This window comes from Bubalus kerabau, chromosome 20 (genome assembly GCF_029407905.1).
Source record: "Bubalus kerabau isolate K-KA32 ecotype Philippines breed swamp buffalo chromosome 20, PCC_UOA_SB_1v2, whole genome shotgun sequence".
NCBI lineage: Eukaryota > Metazoa > Chordata > Mammalia > Artiodactyla > Bovidae > Bubalus > Bubalus kerabau.
Genome location: NC_073643.1, coordinates 12,379,216 through 12,403,452, shown reverse-complemented (window position 1 = coordinate 12,403,452; position 24,237 = coordinate 12,379,216). Strand labels below are relative to the sequence as shown.

General features: G+C 47.5%; 1 protein-coding gene across 3 annotated transcripts in view; it reads right to left on the bottom strand.

Annotated features, from left to right (window-relative positions):
• Window positions 1-24,237, bottom strand: part of TRANK1 (tetratricopeptide repeat and ankyrin repeat containing 1) — a 97,055-nt gene that overhangs the window by 3,522 nt on the left and 69,296 nt on the right. For all 3 annotated transcript variants that reach the window (XM_055558724.1, XM_055558725.1, XM_055558726.1), the window contains 7 exons: window positions 21,606-21,752; window positions 20,023-20,179; window positions 16,067-16,155; window positions 13,924-14,027; window positions 12,659-12,791; window positions 6,323-6,468; window positions 318-3,367 (listed from right to left, as the gene is read on the bottom strand). In XM_055558724.1, the coding sequence (XP_055414699.1) occupies window positions 318-3,367; window positions 6,323-6,468; window positions 12,659-12,791; window positions 13,924-14,027; window positions 16,067-16,155; window positions 20,023-20,179; window positions 21,606-21,752 (3,826 nt within the window). The remainder of the gene's footprint in view (window positions 1-317; window positions 3,368-6,322; window positions 6,469-12,658; window positions 12,792-13,923; window positions 14,028-16,066; window positions 16,156-20,022; window positions 20,180-21,605; window positions 21,753-24,237) is intronic.

The window sequence follows — 24,237 nt, the reverse complement described above, 5'->3', positions numbered from 1 at the left end:
AATTTTCTCAAGACTGGAAGCATTCTCCTTCTATCTTCTCCATAGAATTGGTTAGCAAACCCTTTTCTTATCTGTCATGCCAGGGGAAACCATCCTGCCCTAAGATTAGGACACACTGGTTAACTGGGGGAGGGGGGAATCCAAAGAATTGGGCTTTGCTGGGACTGGAGAACACGTGGTCCTCACTTGTGTCTCTGCTACTGCCAAGATTCCAGCATCCCCAGATCAGACCTCACTACAAAGGGGCTCGACTTGGACACAAGTCCTCAAAGCCCGGGTTCCGCCACCATCTGGGCCTGCCTTTCGAGGACCCTTACCATCAGCCCAGGCCTTCCGCCTGTAGAGGTCCTCCACCAAGTCGGAGACCTTCTTGATGTTCTCCTGGACCTTCCTCTGTAGTACATGGCTGTGCTCTTTGGAGCCCAGGTGTTTGCGGCCCCAAGCGCTCTGCTCCATGTCCTGCACCACCAGCTTGCCTTCCTCCATAGCCGGGTCCACCTTCTCGCGGAAAAACTCCAAGTACCTCTGGTAGGCCACTTGCTGACTCTGGTGGCTTTCCAGGCGGATGTGCTGCTCGTAGGACTCACTGCTCCTCTCCCAACCTTGCTCATCTTCCAGCTCCGTCCCAGAAGGGGCTACAGCCTCGGGAGCCGCACCCTCAAATGCCTGATCTGGGGTGAAATAGTTCTCGGGCCCGCGGGCGAACTTGACCCCGCACAGGTCGCACTGGGTCCGGTCCACGTCAGCCTTTTTGAAATTCCCAGCCGCGGGCTCCCTGCCCTCCTCCCTGAAGTGCTCGGCCTGGCCTCCCGCCCTTCCTCTCCTCCATCTGATGCACAAAGACACCACCAGGCATACCCTCCGCATCTTCCGGCGGATGGAAGCCCTCCACAGCTTCTGCGAGAGGACAGCGTCTAGGAGGTGGTCCCCCTCCAAGGCCAGCTCCTCTGGCTCGTCCTGGCCGACCTCATATTCGGGTTCAGCCAAGTAGCCCACAGGATCCATGGAGAACAGGCGGTTCAGCCTGACCTCCTCGTGGTAGAGACCCCGCACAGCGGTCCCTTTGGTGTGCCCACTGTCCCACTGCCAGTGGCAGTCCATCAGGAACTCTTCATCCCGCTCAAAGAGCAGGTCCTGCAGCGCCTCCGCCACGGACTTCACGTTGACTGCCAGCCTCACTCGCTTCACCACTCTGAGCAGGCGCTCGGGGACCTGGCCCGGGCACTCCATGCTCAGCAGCTGCAGCCTGGCTTCAAGCTCCTGGAACTGGCTGGACAGGAGAGGCTTGCAGGATGGCTGCAGCACACCCTTGGTGTTCACCAGCATCACCAAGCACAGCACCAGGGTCCGCTCGGCCTCCCCGGAAACCACGTAGTCGATGTCGCTGAAAGCGTCCAGCAGGACGTTGAAGTTGGCGTTCTCGCAGCCGCAGAGCACCTTGACGAGGTAGGACAGGTGGAACCGGAACTCCTGAATGGCCCTGGTCAGGTCCTTGGGTCTGTACTCCTGAATGATGGCGAACACGTCCCCGGGCTCCCGGTCCTTCTTGCTAAACAGGAACTCCCAGTAATGCAAGAGTGCGATGTAGCTCTTCGGGAGGCACAAGACGGCATTCTTGGAGAGGCGGGCCAGGACCGCCCCGCAGTGGATGAACTGGAACTCCAGCAGGGCCACTGTGTTCCCGATGCTGGGGATCAGCGGCTCTTTGCACCTCTTGACCAGGACATTCATGAAACGGAAAAAGCGCCTCTTGTAGTCTTCTGGGTTCCTGCACACGTAGAACTGGTGGATGGAGTCCTGCAGCAGTCGGATGAAGCACAGGTGGGGCTTCTCCGCACTCTCGTCATCCTTGTTGGGCGCCAGCATGCCGAATTTCCCTTCTACTCCTTTCATCCTGCTGCCTCTGTCCCTGCCCCTTTTCTCTTGTTCAGACTGCAGGGCTTTGAGTTCCCAGTTGTACTGGTCCTCCTCCTGGTACAGCAGCTTGTCGAGCTCATCGGGGTAGCTGGAAGAGAGAAGAAAAGCCTGCATGGCGCTCAGCCACAGGTCCGTGGACTCCCGGCGGCTTCGGGCCCGTTCGTTTTGAAACAGGACGTGGATGTATTCTTTCAGGGCAGACCTGTAGGATGGGAAGGATTTGTAATGTGGCTTGAGGACTTCTTTGCATGCCATGGGGTTTTCTGACAACACCCGCTGGTGGAAATGCTTAGGGAAGACGACATTCAGCAAAGATTTGCAAAGGCCATGCTTGTCCAGAGACAAAATGTAATCAATCTCCTCAAGTCCTTCAGCTAAGACTTTAGAGAATACTCTTTTGGCTTCCAACAGTAACCCCTTGATGGCCACCAGGTGTATTTTTGACTGGACCAAACACTTGGCCTCATGACGCCGCAAAGGCCTGTGGAAGTCTTCACAGTGTCCATCCTCGCATTTTAAGCCCACAAGAAACTTCATGCAGACACCCGGGTAGGTCTTTGCAAGCAGGCTCTCTGTGATCTGACATAGCCTGCTTAGAAGGTGTTTGTTTAGGGCTAATTTCACCTGATCCATCATTATCAAGAAATGGTCTTTTGTTTTCTTCTCTTTCAAGTTCAAATCCAGGTCAGAAATGATGCGTAATATGGGTCCAGGGTCGTTCTGAGCTATCTGACAGTACTTGGCATCCACCTGCGAGATTCCAAAAAACTCGAAGCAAGACTTGACCATCTCCTTCTCAGCGTTGGTGGTCACCTTTCTGAGGGCCCTGACCAGATCGAGGAGGACCCCGAGGCCCCCCGGAGCCAGAGCTAGGACATCCTCGGGCTGGACCTCACAGTGGCTGGTGGCTTCGTAGAGTGCCTCCACTGCCCCTGCCGAGTGGTTGAGGGTGTCAAACTTTAGGAAAGCATCCTTGAGCTTCAGGAAATCTCTCATGATCACCCCCTGCAGGAAGTGGGCCTGGGCGATGCCAGACACCTGGTTGGTCTGATGGCAGAGGTCCAGGGCTTCTCTGAGGATGGCCTTGGTAAGGTCAACATCGGAATCCCTGGCCACGTTGAGACGGGCGGCCGCTAGCAGACACGAGGCCTGGAAGTCCTTGTCCGCAGTGAGCCTGGCAGCCTCCAAGAGGCAGCCGTGCTGCTTCATCAGCAGCGCAGCCTCTTCCCTCCGACCTTCCCTGTTGAGCAGGTCGGCGGCCTCTGTCAGCCGCTTCCGAGACCTCAGGAACACCAGCTGGTCTTCAATGTCGAGCTTCGAGAGCACACCCATCATCTCCTTCATTTTATTCATGCTCAGGTACTTGGCTGCAGCTTCCAAGTAAAACTGGCTGGCAGAATAGGTGAGCTTGGAGACAGGAAGGGCCTTGGCCCTTAGCATTTCTTCATACCTGCAAAGATAGACAACACCGATGTCAACTAAGCATCACCCCATATAAAATATATAAAATGCAGAACAGAGCAACTTATATAAAATGGCACTTGTAGACAGGACCTGCCAAACTGGACCTGAAGTTAGCAGCAGGTGTATCAAGACTTCATTTTATGCTATAAAATTAATTCTTTATTCCCCAAAGGAACCCAGCACTAGTATGTTTAATGAAATATAGTGGAGTTGCACAGAAAGAAAAAAATAGTTAAAAAAGAAAAAAGAAATAAACCCAAACAAAACTGAAAAAGAATAAATATTAAAAAAAAATTTGCAAAAAAGAATATAATGGAGTTGCATCCTAGGCAAGTGACATTTACGTTAGAAGTCAACCTGCAGGGCATAAAGTATGCATAGTCAAAATTATTCTTGGGGGAAAAAAAAATCCCTTAAATTTGCATAAGAGCTTGCTAATCATTTTGGGTATATAGCCTATGGAGGCTGATACCTGATAAAGGAGAAAGTGTGGCGATGGGGGCTGCAGACACACCAGCCATTACATCAGTCTTCCTCTTATTACCTCTTTTTACCAAGAATGCGTGTGATTGATTTAGTGTGAGATGAATGAAGCCTTGAAGTCAAGTTCCCTTTGACACTGTTGATCCAAGTGAGTATATCCCACATACCAATTTTTAAGGCACTGGGCCAATCCAGTGAAACATGCCTACTTTTGAACTCTTGCAGGGGACAAAACGTATTTCCTCACAACCAGAGATGCCCAGGAACCTCCTGCTGCCCTGGGGTCATCTTACAAACATCAGATCCCCTCTTATAACAGGACCTCTCTGAACGAGTGTGACTGAGGATGAGCTCCTCTCATAAGCTTTGGCTGATAGAATAGAGGGTATTTATAGCACGTTTAAGGAACTAACCAGGTATTTGGTTTTCAAATCTAAAATGTTCTAATTACATGTTAAGTCAGGCCAGCTAGCAATTGAATTCTACATCCAGTATGTAGAGCATTCAAAAGACTCTCAGACAAATCAAGTGCTAGGCTCCAATTAGTACTGACGACACTTAGATCTCAACTCAACATATCAATAACGAGTTGGTTGAATATCTCAGGAAAGCTGATAAACAAAATAATGAGACCCCAAAAAATGTTTCTGGGGAAACATTCAATGCTATCCTGACAAAGTGAGAACAGAAGATTAAAATAATTGAAAGTACAAAAAAACCCCCAAAACCCTCTCAATTGCGTTCATCATATGGCATCACAAGGGAACTGTCCTGGTCAATTTCTCAGAGTACATAGCACCCTGACAACTGGGTACACAATCAATGCCACAGCTGGCACCCTGCTACAGACTGATGGTTTGTGACCCTACAATTCATATGTAGAAATCCCAACCCCTAGTGGGACTGTATTTGGAGATGAGGCCTCTAAGGGAGTAATTAGGGTTAATTGAGGTTATAAGGGTGGAGTCCTGATCTAATAGGATTAGTGTCCTTATAAGAACTGACACCAGATAGGGAAGGAAGAGAGCTCCACCAGTAATCCAATTGACTGGAGCCCGGATCGTGAACTTCTAGCCTCCAAAACTATGAGAAAATAAATTTCTGTTCTTTAAGCCACCCAATCTATGGCATTTCATTATGGCAGCCTGAGCTGACTAATATACACATGCTGTGTGTATCTTATGCATAATAGCATCAAAGACCTGGATAAAGAAATATGTTCATTTACTAACTGTGACACTAGAGACGTACTGTTTCATTTCTAAACATAAAACTCAATTTCTTTATCTAGGTGTTGGTTATATAAGTGTGGACTTCCCTGGTGGCTCAGACCGTAAAACATCTGCTTACAACGCGGGAGACCCGGCTTCAATCCCTGGATCGGGATGACCCCCTGGAGAAGGAAACGGCAACCCACTTCAGTACTCTTGCCTGGAAAATCCCATAGACAGAGGAGCGTGGTAGGCTACAGTCCATGGGGTTGCAAAGAGTCAGACATGACTGAGTGACTTCACTTTCTTTCTTTCTTTTCTTTATACAAGTGTATTTACCTTGTGAAAATTATGCGCTTTTAAAAAATATATGATATACTTTAATAAATGCTAACTTAAAAATATAAAACTTGAACACCTGGTCAATCCCGTTCATTTTGTCACATGTATAATTTGGTAGAAAGCAAAGAAAATACAGAACCAAGTCACAGCTTACTTTTCCAGGAGCTGCTGAGCAGAAATGCAGAAGAGCAGCCTCTGCAATTCTAGCTATCTCCTTCCACCTGGAAGACCTCCTACCAGGAGGCATCAGGAGGTCTGATGTTTCTAGAGTCCTTATCAACTGTTAACCCCATCTGTCTCCACTTCATCTTTGGAACATCAGTTAGGCTGAAGGCTCAAGGAGGCTCCTCTAGGTCATGTATGAAACGTGTGTGTCCTACAACTTCGGGCATGTGGGCATACATATCATATACACATGTATCAGTGCCCACAACCCTGACTGCCCACTAGTGCTCTGACCTCTATCTGTCCACGTCAGTGAAACTGTCAACTCAGCTGGTAAAGGTGGAGAGGTCAGAACCATCAACCAGGAAATTGCTGGGCATGTGATATACATACTTGCAATAATACATCCTTCATCTTCTTCTGCCCCTTCTCCTCATGACACTGTGTTCAAGAAACTCTTGACTCAGCACCAAGGCCACTACTCAAGTGTAAGGAGGGTGACTGGTCAAGCCACTTTAGAAGAGCAAAATAGGGACTTCCCTGGTGGACCAGTGGTTACGACTTGGTGCTTCCAATACAGGGGGCACAGGTTTGATCCCTGGTCGGGGAAGTAAGATCCCACAAACCTCATGGTCAGGGATAAAAACAAAAAGAAGAGCAAGATAACACCTCCCCAAGGAGCAACGGAAAGGTAGGGCTTGGGGATGGGGAAAAGGAAGGACGAGAATAAAACCACCTACTTTTCCACTGCCATAGCAGCTTCTTCAAACAGCTCCTCTTGGCAGTACATTTTGAGGGCTAGATCAAATTCCTGAATCTGCTCAAAGCATCGGGAAGCATCTTTGTAACACTGACTTCGCTTATAGAAATAGGCGGCATCTCTTACCTAGGACAGAGTAAAATTTTATTCAGTATATTTATAACAATTTTTCATCTTAAAAGTAAACCAAAACCATGAATAATAAAGAGGATGTTTATATGTCTGGAATCTGTTAGAATCCAGTGAAAAACACTAAAACCTAGGTAATTTAGGAAAACTAATTCTTTTCATGAAGAAAAATAAAGTGAAATTCCAACCTCACACCATACACAAATAGAAGCCCCGGGTGGTTAAAGGTCTAAGCGAGAAAGCTATTGGAGGAGTGTGTGTGTGTGTGTGTGTGTGTGTCAGTCGCTACTACTACTACTAAGTCACTTCAATTGTCTCCGACTCTGTGCGACCCCATAGACGACAGCCCACCAGGCTCCCCCGTCCCTGGGATTCTCCAGGCAAGAACACTGGAGTGGGTTGCCATTTAAGTCCTATCTAACTCTTTATTATCCCATAGACTGTAGCCCTCCAGGCTCTCTGTCCATGGAATTCTCTAGGCAAGAATACTGGAGTGGGTTGCTGGTTCCTCCTCCAGGGGATCTTCCTGACCCAGGGATCGAACCCAAGTCTCCTGCATTGCAGTCAGATTCTTAACTGTCTCAGCCACCAGGAAAGCTACACTGGAGGAGAACGTATGAGAATATCTCTGACTTTGAGGTCAAGAAAGTCTTCAACAAAACTCAAACCACACAAACTTCGGGGGAGATATTGATGGATCTGATTACAGTTGACAACACAGATTTGACCTGCATGGGTCCACTTATACACAGATTCTTTTTTCAGTAATAAATACTACAGTGCTACATGGTCTGCAGTTGGTTGAATTCCTGCTGCGGAACTGAGGACACAGAGGAACCTCAGATACGGAGGGACAAGTGTAAATTACACGTGGATTTTCAGCTGTGTGGAGGGTCAGAGCCACACCGACACTGTTTAAGGTCAACTGTACATCTAAACTGTTCAGCTAAGGGCGTGTGAAACGCAGTTAAGAGAGAATGGAAGCATTATATCTAGACCAGCACTGTTACAGGGAGCCTTTTGTGAAGGTGGAAATGTTCTATATTGGTTTATCCTATCTGTCCAATTCTGTATCCACGAGACACATGTGGAGGCTTCCCTGGTGGCTCAGACGGTAAAGAATCCGCCTGCAATGCGGGAGACCTGGGTTCGATTCCTGGGTTGGGAAGATCCGCTGGAGAAGGTTACTCACTCCAGTATTCTTGCCTGGAGAATTCCACGGACAGAGGAGGCTCCAGTCCATGGGGTCGCAAAGAGTCAGACACGACGGAGTGACTAAGCGCACAGATACGTGTGAACAGTGGGCACGGGAATGTGAGGACAGTGCAAACAAGGGGCTGGATTTTTAAGTTTCACTTAGTTAATTTTAATACAAAAAGCCACATGTGGCTGCTGGTTACTATACAAGAGTAGGCAGGTCTAGAACATAAGATGGATTCCTGCAAACTAAGAAAAAGACGTTCAGGAAAACCAGACAAAGGTTGTGAACTGGCAATTTGAAGTGGGGGAAACTTGAATCCCACTGACTCGGCTCTCCCAACACTTCTTGGACTGGACAGGACTTCTCAGCACCTGCACCACCGTGGCGGCAATCCAAGCCGCAACATTTGAGCCTAAGCCACTACTCGACCCTCCTAGCTGGTCTTTCTGCTTCTACTCTCACTGCCTACTGAGCTCTTATCCCAATCAGTTGTTTCACATCATTCCTCCAATCAGTACTTTCACTGGCTCCCCTCATGCCCGAACAAATCCAGCCCCTATCATGGACCTGCAATCTACTCCAGTATTCTTGCCTGGAGGATCCCATGAACAGAGAAGCCCGGTGGGCTACAGTCCATAGGGTCGCACGGAGTCAGACACGACTGACACGACTGAAGTGACTTAGCAAGCATTCATACCATGGACTGGGGATTCCCATGTGGTGCCAATGCAGGACACGAAAGAGACACAGCTTGATCCCTGGGTTGGAGAGGTCCCCCTGGTGTAGGAAGTGGCAACCCACTCCAGTATCCTTGCCTGGGAAATTCCATGCACAGAGAAGCCTCAAGGGCTACAGTCCTCGGACACGACTCAGCACACCATGAACCACGGGATCCTACCTGATTTGTTCTAGTCATCCTCTGTGGCTCATTTTACCATTTTGACCCCACTCCCTCTGCTCTGGTCAAACTGGCTTCCTTGCTGTTTTTCAAACTCGATCACACTCTCCCACCTTGGGGGCTTTTGTCTGCGACGCCCTCCAGCTATCGTGATCTCTGTGCAAAAGTCAGCTCCCTGACCCTGCCTCCATCTCAAACAGCAACACCATGAGACTTCTCTGGGGGTCCAATGGTTAAGACTTCGCCTTCCAATGCAAGTGGTGGGGCGGGGGGCGGGTTCTATCCCTGGTTGGGGAGCTAAGACCCCACATGCCTCGAAGCCAAAAAACCCGAACATAAAACAGAAACGATGTTGTAACAAATTCAATAAAGATTTTAAAAGCAGTCCACATTTTTAAAAAAATTATTAAAAAAAAAAACCAACCGACACTTGACATCCTCTGTCCCCTCTGCCAGCCCTCATCCCTGCAGACATCTTCTGTACTACTGGCTGTCATCTCCCTCCCACGCTAGAAAGGGATCTACAAAGGCAGAGGCCCCTGTTCTGCTGCCTGCTGGGCGCCAAGCACCCACAGCACCAGGCACACCCCCAGGTGGGAGCAGGGGGTCTACTTATTTGTTGAATATTTCATTTCCTAACTTGACTGGCTGCATCTGAGTTCCAAAGAAAAAACAGAATAAAAATGGGACCAAAAAATGCAATATGCTAGGCCCTCTAATAAACCTCAGCTGGGTTTTATTTAAAAAGAGAAGTGACATAAAATGCCAAAATATGAACAAGATTCAGGTGTGCATTTTTGCTACATCCAGAGATCTCACAGACCAGGGAATTCCCAGACCCATCTTCATAATCTCCATATTCATAACCTCTAGCCACCTTTTCCTCTCCTCAACAAGGCTGACTACTCAGAAGGAAACCCCTGGGGTGAACACAGGCCCCCTTAGGTGCAAGCGTGCACCCAACTGGATCAAGAGAGAGGAGGGCTGACTGTTTTAAGCAGGCCCCCAAGTGGGTCTCTGGGCTCCACCACCCAGAGCAAGGGCCCTGAGCAGTTTCCAGGGAAACCGCATTGCTCTTTAGAGATGCAGCAAGCAGGCAAAGCAGAAGAATCCCTAAAAGGAAACCTCCTGCTCCCATGGCCCTCCTCACACACCCTCTCCCCAGGATCAGCACATGTTTGAGGGCAGGGAACAGAGAGGCTGTTTGGCCTAGGGATTTTGCAAAAGATGGTCCATTTGTATCGTGCTGGCTAGTTTGCTGGATGACCACAAGAGGTCTGATGCTGGCTGAGGGTTGAACAAACATCCTTCCAGGGAGGGGCTTGTGCAAAGAAAGGGACCAGACTCTTCCCCGGATGGGGCTCAGAGATGCTGGAATGTGCTAGGGAGAGAAGGCAGAAGGAGGTGGCCCCAGTGGTCAACCCTGGGGACGTGAGGAAGGCTGGCAGGTGTGCTTCCAGGAACAGGGCGGCCTCCACATCTTGAAGGGACTGGGGTCGTAGAAAGGGACACAGGCTGGACATCTGCCCTCCTGGACCCCATCTCATTTTCAGAGGCGGAGCTCGGCAGCCTTGGGGAGGCAAGATGAGCAGACAAGGACGGGGTATCTGGCTCAGCCAGCAGGGCCGCTGCCAGGCAACAGGGAAAAGCAGCAGGTTCAGGTCTGACCCTTGCAGCTGTCACTGCTTAGGGCCCAAGGGGGTGCCTTGGAGATTGGAGGCTGGGAGACAAAGGAAGATGGAGAGTTTGGAAACCATCTAGTTCCTGGAATCTTACTATCCAAACTTCCTACCCACACTGAAATCCCCATTCCACCCCCCTTCTCCCACATCCTAACGAGTCACACCCCATAGTACACATGGGGCGAGGCAGGCAGCCGTGGGAGGGGGAGGGTCTTACCTTTTCTGACACTGAGTGGGGGCCACACTTCAAACTTCCCAGTAGGTACCATCCCCACCCCGCCCAAAGCCTTGGTTCAGGAGTTCCTGCAGTTCACATACAGACGCGGACACTCCGCTCCCTACTGGAGGGTCAATAATGCTCAGTGCAGGCAGAAACACAGCACCCGTGGTAAGGACCAGACGGCTGCACGTCCAACCCGCCACAAGAGGTACAGTACAATGAACTGCTTCATATTATTCACAGTAGCCAAGACATGGGAACGACCAAAGTGTCCATCCACAGATGGCTGAACAAAGATATGGTCCATACACACAATGGAATACTATTCAACCATAAAAAAGAAAGAAATTCTGCCACTGGCAGAAACATGGATGGACTTGAGGACATTATGGTAAGTGAAAAAAAAGTCAGAAAAATACTGTATGATATCACTTACATAGAAATCTAAAAAATACAACAAACCAGTGAATAAAACATAAAAGAAGACTTATGGATCTGGTGAACAAAAGAGTGGTTACCAGTCTGGGGGGAGGGGCAAGAGAGAAGAGAGTGTTAATAGAGTGTTAAGAGGTATAAAGTATTAGGTATAAAACAAGCCACAGGATATTTTGTACAATATGGGGAATAGAGCTAGTACTTTATAATGACTATAAATAAAGTATAACCTTTAAAAATTGTGAATCACTACACTGTGCACTGTTAATATTACTGCACTTCAGCTATACATCAATAAAAAATTTCTTAATTTTAAATGAACTGCTTCATGTACAGGATTTGACTAGTTAATAATATTGTACTGTATATTTGAAAGTTGATGACAGAGTAGATCTTAAAAAAATTTTTTTTATTGTAATATAGTTTATTTATAATATTATATTAGCTTCAGGTGTAAATACCTGAATTTGATATTTTTACAGATTACATACCATACAGAGCTACTATAAAGAATTGGCTAAATTCCCTGTGCTGTACATTATATCTTGTAACTTACTTATTTTATACCTGGTAGTCTGTGCCTCTTAATCCTCTTCACCTATTTTCCCGCTCCTCTCTGGTAACCACTGGTTTGTTCTCCACATCTGCAATTCTGTTCCTGTTTCGTTATATTTGTTCATTTATTTTTCAGCTCCCACATACAAATGAAGGTGATCTTAGGTTTTCTCATCGTAAGAAAAACAGACTGTCACTATGTGTGGTGACGGACATTAACTAAACTTACAGCCATGATCACTGTGTAATGTATCTTTGTGTCGAATCATTACATTTGTACAATTAAAACCAATATAATGATATACATCAATTATATCTCAATAACAAGGAGGACAGATGAATCTCTAAGAAAATCATCACCATTCAGATGTCAGAGCAATGCCAAATGGCCATAAAAATCTCTAAGTGCCTACTCTCGCCCTGGGAGTTCATCTCATTGCAGACAACAGCAGTCTGTGCTGTGCATGGCTGACCATGCTGACAGTCCTGTGTCCTGGACCTCCAGGTCTCTCCACTGGCGCTTCTAGAATGACGGACATGTTCCATCACAGCATGCAATGAGATGTGGCTTGTGAGACTTCGGAACTGAATTTTTGACTTTATTACACTTTAATTAACTTAAATGTTTCATTAGGTAGCCACTTGTGGCTAGCAGCTGCCAGACTGGTCCCTGCAGACCTAGAGTAAGGGCTGTGGGACACAGAGAAACTACCATGTATGAGCCAGATCGTCCACCCAGGCTGACTCCAGACTGAACACAGAGAAAGAGAAGGCAGGACTCTGCCAGACTGGTCCCTGCAGACCTAGAGTAAGGGCTGTGGGACACAGAGAAACCACCATGTATGAGCCAAATCGTCCACCCAGGCTGACTCCAGACTGAACACAGAGAAAGAGAAGGCAGGACTCTTTGAAACCCGTTTTCCCTATGTGAACATGTGGCCTCCCTGTGGTTAATAACAGATCACAAACGCTTGTAGAGACATGGACACACAAACACACACATACACAGTCCTTGGAACCATCTAATCTTTGAGCAAATGGAGAAAGAAGGGCCACCCACAGAGTCAACATGGCCAACCTCTCTCTCTTGGGAGGACAGGAGCCCTCCCTGATACAGAAGGAGGGAGGCTGGGGCCCCCTCTCCACTTGCCCAGTGGAGCCCAGTTCTCCCAGGAGCAGCTGCGGGCCGGGCATACCTTTCCCAGCCGCTCGCAGAGCTGGGCACACAGCTGGAACTCCTTGGCGTAGCTCAGACACTTAAGGCACAGCTTTGGCTCCTTGCACTCCAAATAGGTCTTAGCCAGCTCCAAATACTCCACCTGCTTTTCCCTGGGAGGGGGAAACAAAACAGAATTTCATGGGCTATGACACCAATAAACTGAACTGACAGCTCCCATCAGAGCAAACCTGAAATGACACCGAGACTCTTTGTTTTAAAATTTTATTTTTAATTGAAAGATAATTGCTTTATAATATTGGTAAATTCATTAACATGAATTAGCCACAGAGGAGCATATGTCTCCTCCCTCTTGCGCTTCTCTCCCACGTCCCACCTTTCCCCATCACTTTGGGTTATAGACCCCCAGTTTGAGTTCCCTGAGTCATACAGCAAATTTCCATTGGCTATGTTTTACATATGGCGGTGTATATGTTTCCATGCTGCTCTCTCCATCTCACCCTCTCCTTCCTCCCCCTGCCCTTGTCCATAAGTCTGTTGTCTATGTCTGCGTATCTATTCCTGCCCTGCAAATAGGTTCATCAGGACCATCTTTCTAGATTCTGTATATAGGTGTTAATATATGGTATTTGCTTTTCTCTTTCTGACTTACTTCACTCTGTATAACAAGCTCTAGGTTCATCCACCTCATTAGGGCTTCCCTCATAGCTCAGTTGGTTAAAAAATCTGCCTGCAGTGCAGGAGACCCCTGTTGGATTCCTGGGTCGGGAAGATCCCCTGGAGAAGAGATAGGCTACCCACTCAGTATTCTTGGGCTTCCCTTATGGCTCAGCCAACAAAGAATCTGCCTGTAATGCGGGAGACCTGGGTTCGATCTCTGGGTTGGGAAGATTCCCTGGAGAAGGGAAAGGCTACCTACTCCAGTATTCTGGCCTGGAGAATCCCATGAACTGTATACCCATGGGGTTGCAATGAGTTGGACATGACTGAGTGACTTTCACTTTTCATCCACCTCATTAGAACTGACTCAAATGTATTGCTTTTTATGGCTGAGTAGTATCCAGTATATATGTACCACAGCTTCTTTAGCTATTCACCTGTTAATGAACATGTAGGGACCATTGTTAAAGTCTTTATTGAATTTGTTACAGTATTGCTTCTGTTTTATATTTTGGCTTTTGGCTTCAGGGCATGTGGGATCAGACCTGTACAACCTGCATTGGAAGGCAGAGTCTTAACCACTGGACCGCCAGAGAAGTCCTCCCTTCCCCCCAGGACTCTTACTTGAGGCTGACTTTCTTGGATTTCATGTTCAGGGCAGTGTTGTGGGCCAGAGCCAGCTTCTCCTTCTCAAGTGCCCCTCCCTTTTGGTAACATTTGGCAGCAACCTGGAATAGACCAAAGGTTTCTATTCCCAGCAAGGTCATGGAGAGGACACAGGAATAAGAGTTAAAGCGTGTGTTGTTCCATGTTGGCACAAAGTCCTGGGTCTCACTGCAGCCGAATTCAAGAGGAGGGGCAGGAAGATGCTGACATGTTGAAGAAAACAGCCACAGAGGATAAAGCCCAACAGAATTCGCGGTTAACACTTCAGACTCAAAGCTTCTTTTTGGAAACACCCAGAAGCCATGGAAAAGGCACTTCAGACATGTTTTTACAGGTCACCATAACAACACTCTCATCTAATCTTCAACAGCCACGCAGGAGACGTTTCATCCTTCTCACTGTATTTGATAGCATCCTCAGGTCAAGGGCATGAACAAACTGGCCCAAGGTCACCCAGCGGCTTTTCTGGGTTCAACACAGGTCCCCTCTGGTCGGTAACAACCAGGGCTAGTGGGCAGGGTGGGAGGAGCAGGGGTAGAAGTGGGGACAGAGCTGGTGTCCCAACACACATCCCAGAAAATGACTGACCAGAGCTTTGTCACATGCAGACCTGGGTGGAGCAAACGGAAAGTGGCAGATCTCTGTCCCAGGGGAGTTGGCCTGTGTCCCGCCGGCAGAAAGCTGCTGACACTATGTCTCCAAGGCAGAAGGTCACATTCTGCCCAGCATGTAGAGATTAGGTCTCAGGGTGGGTGAGGGAAGGATTAAGTGGAACTTACTGATGTCCTGGAAAGGACATCACCTCTCCCCCTACCCTCCCCCAGACTCTCTGCCCCAGACTCCCCAGTCCTGTGGGCCTCCTCTCATTCCTGACCCGTGCTATGCTCCTTTCTGCTACAGGGCCTTTGCACACATTCTTCCCTCTGATCGAAATGCTCTTCCATCCCTCCTCCGCCTGGTTAACTTCATGTATCCTACAGGTCCCAGCTCAAGGCTCCCCTCAAAGCAGCCTTCCCTGGCTTCTCCATGCAGGACAGGTGGTTCTGAAGGCAGCTGGTCATTCATCTATGACACAGGGGACAGCCAGCACCATGCCCTCTTCTGTACATCTGTCATGCCTACCGTCACATCCCCCTGACCTAAACACAATGCAGGGCTCACTGCTCAACAGGAATATGATCAGTAAATGAATCGCAAGGGGTTTCCATTTGTACGGTGGTTCTGGGACACTTGCTGACATGCAGCCATAATCAGTATGCCTCCTGAGTCCCAAAGCCCTTGTGCAGAGCCAAAATAAACTCAGGTGAGCAGGAGGCTTTTTATAACAGTCTCATCCGTGCTGCTCCCCTCGAAGGATTTTAGAGGCAAACATTCAGAAGGTATTTTCAAAGGGATAAAGAATTGGAAATCCATGGGCAACATGTATAACACCAGCTGTGTTCTGCAGGGAGGAAGGGAAAGAGTGAATATAGTTTTCCTATTTCATACCCACTACCCACTGCTCACATAGTCCCTCCATATCCCCTATCTGAAAAAAAAAAATCTTGGTTTTATAACAACAGCCAGGTGCTTAATGTTCCTTGCCAATTACAAGAAGGATGGGCAGAGAATACAGTTTGGGGCTCAGTCAACTTCTGCAGCTGCAGGTTTATGGAAATCCTATCCTGACACAGCCAAACACATAACAGTGCAACCTGCCTTCTCTTCCCTCACGCCTGACGGCAGGGGTGGCCACAGGCTTGCACCCTTCCCATCCCCCTTATGGAGCACTGTATGGCGTACTCTACAGCTTCTCCCCTGGGGAGTGCAGCCTGTTCCCCGTCCCTCCCGATAGAAGGAATCCTCAGCAGGCAAAGACAGGGACCCTCCCTCTTCCTATAATCACCTGCTGGCACTTGGTCAAAATGAAAAGCTGTCCTGACTGTACAGGGGGAGAGAAGGACAGGGAGCTTTCTGCACGGTGGGTGACCTGATGTTACAGAAGCGAGAGCAGCACCAGAAACATGACCTGTGACCCCCCTGTCCCGGTGACAAATGCAGTGATGAGAGACCGGCTGGTGAGGCCTGATGAGGCCCCGGGACACGCAGACTCACCGCTTACCTTCCAGCACTGGTGTTTAGCGTAGTAATCTCCTTGTGCAATCCACTCCCCAGGGGTCGAGGTCTTAACAAACATGCTGTCATCAAGGTCTAAAAGGAAAGAGAAACGTGGGTTTGCCTCTCTGCAGATTCCTTCACTGAAACCTGTTGTTAAGGGCTCGATTTTGTCGTGACAAATTTCAAGCGTTGAAGCCCTAAACTTTGTTGCTTGGAGTTTGACTATATTTGGAGACAGAGTCTTTAAAGAGGTGGTTAAGGTAAAAGGTCATGTGGGTGGGCCCTGATCCAATCTGATGGGCATCCTTAAAAGAAAAAGGGCGGGATTCCCAGGTGGCACAGTGGTAAAGAATCTGCCTGCAATGCAGGAGACGTAAGAGGTACAGGTTCCATCCCTGGGTCAGAAAGATCCCCTGGAGAAGCACATGGCAACCCACTCCAGTATTCTTGCCTGGAGAATCTCATGGACAGAGGAGCCTGGCATGCTACGGTCCAATCAGCTCAGTTCAGTCACTTTGTCATGTCTGACTCTTTGCAACCCCATGGACTGCAGCACACCAGGCTTCCCTGTCCATCACCAACTCCTGAAGTTGCTCAAACTCATGTCCATCCAGTCGGTGATACCATCCAACAATCTCATCCTCTGTTGTCCCCTTCTCCTCCTGCCTTCAATCTTTCCCAGCATCAGGGTCTTTTCCAATGAGTCAGTTCTTCGCATCAGGTGGCCAAAGCATTGGAGTTTCAGCTTCAGTCCTTCCAATGGATATTGAGGACTGATTCCCTTTAGTATTGCCTGGTTTGATCTCCTTGCAGTCCAAGGGACTCTCAAGAGTCTTCTCCAACACCACAGTTCAGAAGCATCAATTCTTTGGCACTCAGCTTTCTTTATGGTCCAACTCTCACATCCATCCATGACTACTGGAAAAACCATAGCTTTGACTAGATGGACCTTTGTCAGCAAAGTAATGTCTCTGCTTTTGAATACGCTGTCTAGATTGGTCATAGTTTTTCTTCCAAGGAGGAAGCATCTTTTAATTTCATGGCTGCAGTCAAGCTGCAGCCCAAGAAAATAAAGGCTACGGTCCACAGGGTCACAAACTGAAGTGTGACATGGAAACCACACAAGTGACTAAGCATAAGAAGGGCATCCTTATAGGAACTTCCCTGGCAATCTAGTGCTGAAGACTCTGAGCTTCCACTGCAGTGGGCACGGGTCTGATCCCTGGTCGGGGAACTAAGATCCTGCATGCCGCGTGGCGTGGCCAAAAAAATAGGAAAGAAAAGAGAGATTAACACATACAAAGAGACACCAGGAGCTGACACAGAGGAAAGAGAGTACACAGCCAAGAAGAGAGGCCTCAGAAGAAGCCAAACCACTAGCAGCTTGATTGATCTGAGACTTCTAGCCTCCAGAACCGAGACATAATTTCTGTTGTGTAAGCCGCCCAGCCTGCGGTACTTTGTTGGGACAGCTGGAACAGACGAACACCTGTGCTGTCTGTCTAGCGGTCATGTAACATGGAGTTTAGCTTACCAAGCCAGGTCATGGAGGGTTTGGGGAGAAGGAGGTGGGGGTGAGAAAGGATCCTCTTTGTTTTTTTGAACTGTGTTCCCTTCCTTTCCTATGGCCATGAATCAAGACAGACAGTAATTTCTAATTCCTCCTTAAAAACCCAAAGCCACATTGCTCTTGGCAAACTCCCATGCTGGGCTTTAGCAAGGGATAAGGTGACGGGACGTGACAGTATTTCCAAATGTGCACTTTGCCCTCATCACAGGAAGCAATCTGACACACTGTTTTTTTCTTTTTCCTGGCCGTGTACCTTGTGGGATCTTAATTCCCTGACCAGGGACCGAACCTGGACCCTCAGCAGGGAAAGCACAGAGTCCTAACCACCGGACCACCCAGGGATTCCCACAGCCTGACACATTCTTGTTGGTGGATACAGACTACTGCAACCACTGCGTGTTGGTTCCGTCTATGAGCCTCAGCAGCTGGTGGTGACTGCAAAGGCCCTCCCCTTTTGAGGACCCCCGAGCATCGTCAGCCAGGGATCAACACTCCCTGGGGCTTCCGAGCCACAGCTTCATGAAACACATGAAAGGCTGACTATCCGGCAAATGCCGAAGCCAAGTCTGAGCCGGAGAGATCTGAGACTTCCAGGGCAGTGGCTGTCAACCGAAGGAGCCAGGCAGACAGGTCAGCTTTGTCCAGAAGGTACACAAGCACATGCTAACCCTTGCAGCCTGACCCTCCCTGGTGCCGTGCGCCGTGTGCAGAGCTGACTGTGCGGCATCTAGCTGTGACACCACGTGCACTGAGTGCCCAGGCGACACCTTATTCCTGCAGCAAAGCCCTGCAGTATCTCTGCATCTGGCCGTGACCTCTGCCGGTGCACAGTGAAGAAGCCCCCCAACTGCAAGGTCACCACACTCATCCCCAGTTCCCCGCATGGTGGAAACAGATGTCCTCAAAGACTTTACCACGTGCAGCTCACAACTCACAATGAAGGCTGGATTTCTTGTATTCTTCATGCAGCCAAGAGATAAATAGCAATCCTTTTTCATTTTTAATTTTTTAAATTAAAAAAAAATTGCTATCTTTGAAATAGATAACCAATAAGGACCTGTTGTAAATCACAGAGAACTGTATTATTACACAACAACCTAAATGGAAAAAAGAAGTTGAAAAAGAATAGACACATGTGTAACAGAATCACTTTGCTGTACAGCTGAAACTAACATAACATGGTTTATCACCTCTACTCCAATATAAAATAAAAAGAATTTTAAAAATGGCCTATCTTGATGATCTCTTATAATGGGCACCGGATTGTGAGAATAAAAGTGACTACGAGCTGCCGAAAAGAATAAAAACCACCATGGTAGGCCAACCCACTCATTTTGCTTTTAGTAATAGTTGAGGAAGTGGAGGCCAAGGAGAGAAAGTGCCAGCTGAATTAAACCCTGTGGCTGTTCAGGTGGAGAGTTCTAACGAGAAGGCAGCTTACCCTCAAATCTTCGACTTTTCCCTTTACAGCACCACGGTCAGGTCCCAGAAACAGAGCGTCTAACCCCAGTCCCCAACTGAGCCTTTGGCTGGAACGGGAAACAGTCTCCATAAAACTGGCTTACTGGTTTGTTGTGGAGCCTGGGACTTTTCTCCCATCTTTAGAGGAATTCACCCTGGTTTGGAGGAGCCAGCCTCCCCCCAAGAAAGAGAACAGTTTTCTTCTTCATGAGAGTTGATTATTTCTCTCCTAGTTATCCCATCAGGAGAACTTCATTCCATTTTTTAATTAGCTAGCTTTTGTAAATTATGAAAACAATACATGATAATGTTGGTCTAAAAAAAACCCCAAACACTGCAAACAGCACAGAAGGGTATAATGGTGGAAAGTTAAAGAGGTCCATATCTAGTTAACAACCTCACCCCCACCAGTCCAACACCAGAGGAAGCACTGGGAACAGTTTCACCTTCAAGGACACTTAAGTCATATCTAGTTTCTTACAATTACCAGTGGGGCTGTAATGAGCACTCTGGTGCATGTATTGTTATCTTGGAGGTCTTATACAAGAGTCTCTCTGGATGGATCCCTAGAAGTGGAGTTACTAGGTTTAAAAGTACGTGCTTTCTTTATCTGAATAGATATTGCCAATCAGCTGCCCAAAAGCCCACAGAAATTTGTCTTCTTCCAATAAAGCCTATTTTCTCTAACCTTTGCCCATGACTCTCACCTTTAAAGGACAAATAAAAGTTCTTCCTGAAGGCGTCAACCCTCCCAGTCTTACTACAACCCCACTCTCCCAGGCACTTTAGCAATAAAGAGGAACACTCATTTCTCAGAAGAATATGGAAAAAAAGTGCTTTCCAAAAACTATACCCTTTACACCTGGCCATAGAGCAGATGAAGAGTAACATGCTTTCTCGTCAACAGCCAGAATATTTTGAGCGCTCACCTTTGTTTTCATCCATTTTCACAACTTCAACAAATTTCCTCTTCATGAAATATTTGAACGCAGGAGCCCGCTTCTCTGGGTTTTCATCAAAGATCCAGAGGTTGACCCGAGCCCGGGTGATGGCCGTGTACAGCTGCTTCAGCTCCCCGTTGAGGAGCTAAAGACAAGACCGATGCAAAGACTTGAGTCTTCAGGCTACAGTACCAGGTATCTCCCTTCAACGGGCTTACTCTCATTTTGGAGAAATATTCAAATAGTAAGTTTCACAAAGTACAGCTCAGACTTGAGCACATGTGGGGAACTCCCCGAGGCCACAGTACAGGGAAGCTCTAGCAAGGGGTACCCATAGTACACCCTTGCGCCTGCTGTGCTTATTCATTTTGAAATAATTACAGATGCATAAGAAGTTACAAAGATACTATAGAGATGTCCCATGCATTTTTCACTCTGTTTACCCGAATGCTCACATCCCACCCAATGACTATAACTTACTTTTTAAAATGTCTTTTCTTTATTTATTTGACTGTGCTGGGTGTTTGTTGTAGCACGTGGTACCTTTAGTGGCAGCATGTGAGATCTAGTTCCTGACTAGGGATCAAACCCAGGCCCCCTGCATTGGGAGCACAATCTTAGCCACTGGACCACCAGGGAAGTTCCTATCGGAACTTACTTTAAAAATCGGAGCAGTGAGAAGTCCCTGGTAGTCTAGTGGTTAGGAGGCTTCTCTCGTGGGTTCAGGGGTAAAGAACCTGCCTGCCAATGCAGGAGACTTGGGTTTGATCACTTGGTCAGGAAGATCCCCTGGAGAAGGAAATGGCAACCTACTCCAGTATTCTTGCCTGGGAAATCCCATGGACAGAGGAGCCTGGCCGGCTATAGAGTTGGACACAATAGAGCGACGGAACAACTAGGGGTTAAGACTCTGAACTCTCAGTGCCAAGGGCATGTGTTCAATCCCTCGTTGGAGGACTAAGGTCCTGCTAAAACTTGGCGGTGACTTAACAACTATGTGCAGAGCCTTCCAGGTATTTACAGGAACAGTCGGATAACTGCTCTTCTGTTTGTTTTCTACTTTGTAGAAGACATAAAACTAAGCTAGTATCAATAGTTTCTCCCAAAGCTTTCAGTCTGGCTGGTTCGGTTTTCTGTCGTGCTGCCCTCACTCTTGACGCCTCTCGAGATCTCCGCAGAGCTTCTCATCTCTGGCCTCCTTCCGAGTGATGGAACTGGGATGCTCAGGGAAGCAGGGTCCCTTCACAACAAGGCTGGAAGACAGCAGTCTCCACTGACTACAGTCGTGGACTTCACTTCTGAGTTCCCCATTTCTGAACAGAGACGAGTTCCAGAGGTGAACAGAAGGTACTACCCTTCTGTGGTCCCTCCCATCAAGCCTGGCTGTCTGTTGAGAAGCAGGGCTCACCAGCGCTGAGATGGCCTCCATTCCTTTCCTGTCCTCCATGCCCTGGTGCTGACAGTCAGGAAGATTCGCAGCACAGACTCCACTTCTAACCCCATCTTCTCAGTCGAGCCCTGCTTGCTGGCTCCCCATCAAACCAGTGTATGGACCCCTGGCTGATACTCACCTTGTACATTTCCGGATTCATGGTGACAGCCCGGCCCTGGGAGGAGCTGCAATTTTCCAAGGGCACTTCAATCATCGGCTGGCTTTCCTCTCTGCACCCGGAGGATGAAGGAGTAAATGAAGAAATGATCTTCCATTCCTTGTAAGCCTGAACAATGAAGACAAATGCAAGACCAGCAGAAAACGCTTCCATAGTATACACCCATCCTCCCTGGGCCTCACGGAGAACTCAGCCCCTTTGCCTGGCATAGGGGCCAGGCCTTCAGCACCATCTGGGAGGACAGGACTGTTGTATGGCCTCAGTCAGGGTCCTAGCCTAGGTAGCCCAGCCAGGGACCAGGGCAGTTACCGCAAAGACCCCAAGATGCTTGGCCTGGACAGCCAAGAAGCAAATACAAGTGCTCACTTCCAGGAGAAATGTTAGGGCCCAGAGCTTCCTATTGTTGAAAGCGTGCCCACACACAGAATGGAGAGAGGAAACCAGCGTCCTCACCTCTATTCACAATGTGTTTAAGAAATGCCACTTAGGTTCAGTTGTTAAGACACATGTGTTGCTTGGCGTGGTACCCTCAGGGTCCATCCATGTTGTCACAAATGGCAAGCTATCAACTGTATAGTGACAAGTGGAAACTAATTTTTTTAAGGTTCATTTTATTTTTTATTTTTTGGCCATGCCCTCAAGGCATGTGGGCTCTTAGTTCCCCTACCAGGAATGGAACCCACACCCCCTGCATTGGAGGCACAGAGTTTTAATCACTAGTTGTGCCAAGAAAGTCCCAGAAACTAAATTTTTGGTGGGGTCAGTATGCTGTACCGAATGTATTAATAGAAGTAGAAATACAACTTTGTATATAAGCAACTTATAAGCCAATGTTGCCTCAATAAAAAATGTCTAAAAATATAAACACAAACTAATTTGTGTTAAGCTCTGGGTTTCATATGACTAAGAATCACAAATAACAAAGATTAATCACAAATAACAAATTAATAAAAATTTAATTACTGCTGTTACATGTGAATAGTTACCAATGTTTAGATGAGTAACAGAACAAAAATGTGTTAATTCATAAATTATTTTTATATCTATCCTATAAAATATATAGTCTTGCCTTTATGTCAGCAAAATTACCAGTTTTGTTATAACTGAGGTGGCGGGGGGATGGCTTCCCAGGTGGCAATAGTGGTAAAGAACCCACCTGCCAATGCAGGAGACATAAGGGGTACAGGTTTGGTCCCTGGGTTGGGAAGATGCCCTGGAAGAGGGCACGGCAACTTACTCCAGTATTCTTGCCTGGAGAAGCCCATGAACCGAGGAGCCTGGCAGGCTACAGTCCATAGGGTCGCAAAGAGTCGGACACAACTAAAGTGACTTAGCATGCTGTTATCATGGACTTTTCACATAATTGTGTTTCAATAAATGACCAGGATTAAGAGATGTAATTGCATCCAAAGTGTAAATAATTTGAAATATTTTCACTGAAAATATGAATGATAGGAAATGTAGGAATAAAAAATTAAAATTATTTTCTTATGATTTAGAAAAAAAAAGACACATGTGACAAGATTCCCTAACCAAGTGATTCAATCAAGGATGGAACAAAGGAATTCCCTGGCAGTCCAGCGGTTAGGACGCTGTTCTTCCACTGCAGGGGGCCCAGGTTCGATCACTGATTGGTGAACTAAGATCCCACATGCCAAGCGGTAGGACCAAAAAAAAAAGGATGAAGCAAAATTCAGGAGCCATGGGGTACACTGTGCAAGGTGGACTCTGAAATCAGACTGAACAACTTATATCCCAATTTGTCTATTTATTATGTGACCCTGAGAAAATTGGCTCTTCTAGGTTTCATTTCCCTGTTCTGTAAAATGGGGATGAGAGAACTACCCACATTTGTTGGAAAAATAAAAGGAGATAATCAATGTCAAGTGTCTACACAGTGGGTGATAAAGAGTCACATTTTAGCCAAATCAAAGCACAAAACCAAGGTGACTTATAGGCTAGAGTTTGCAAATATTTTTGGCTTTGTGGGCTATATGGCTTCTCTTGCAATTGTTCAACTCTGTTGTGCTGTGCTTAGTCCCTCAGTGGTGTTGACTCTTTGTGACACCATGGACTGTAGCCCGCCAGGCTCCTCTATCCAAGGGGATTCTCCAGGCAAGAATACTTGAGTGGGTTGCCATGTCCTCCTCCAGGGGATCTTCCCAACCCAGGGATTGAACTCAGGTCTCCCACATTGCAGGCAGATTCTTTACCATCTGAGCCACCAGGGAAGCCCAAGAATACTGGAGTGAGTAGCCTACCCCTTTTCCAGGGGATCTTCCCGACCCAGGAATCAAACCTTGGTCTCCTATACTGCAGGTGGATTCTTTACCAGCTGAGCTTCCAGGGAAGCCCCAAAGGAGCCCTATTCAATAGTAAATGAATAGGCATGGTGTAACACAATAAAATGCTATCTTTTGACACTAAAATTGAATTTAACACAATTTTCACGTGCCACGGAGTATTATTTTCATTTTTTTCTTAACCATTTAAAAATGTAAAAATATTTTTTAGCTCACAGGCAGTGAGCTGGGTTTGGCCCCCAGGCCATGGTTTGCAGACCCGCGGGAGGCAAACCTGACTGGGTTACTCG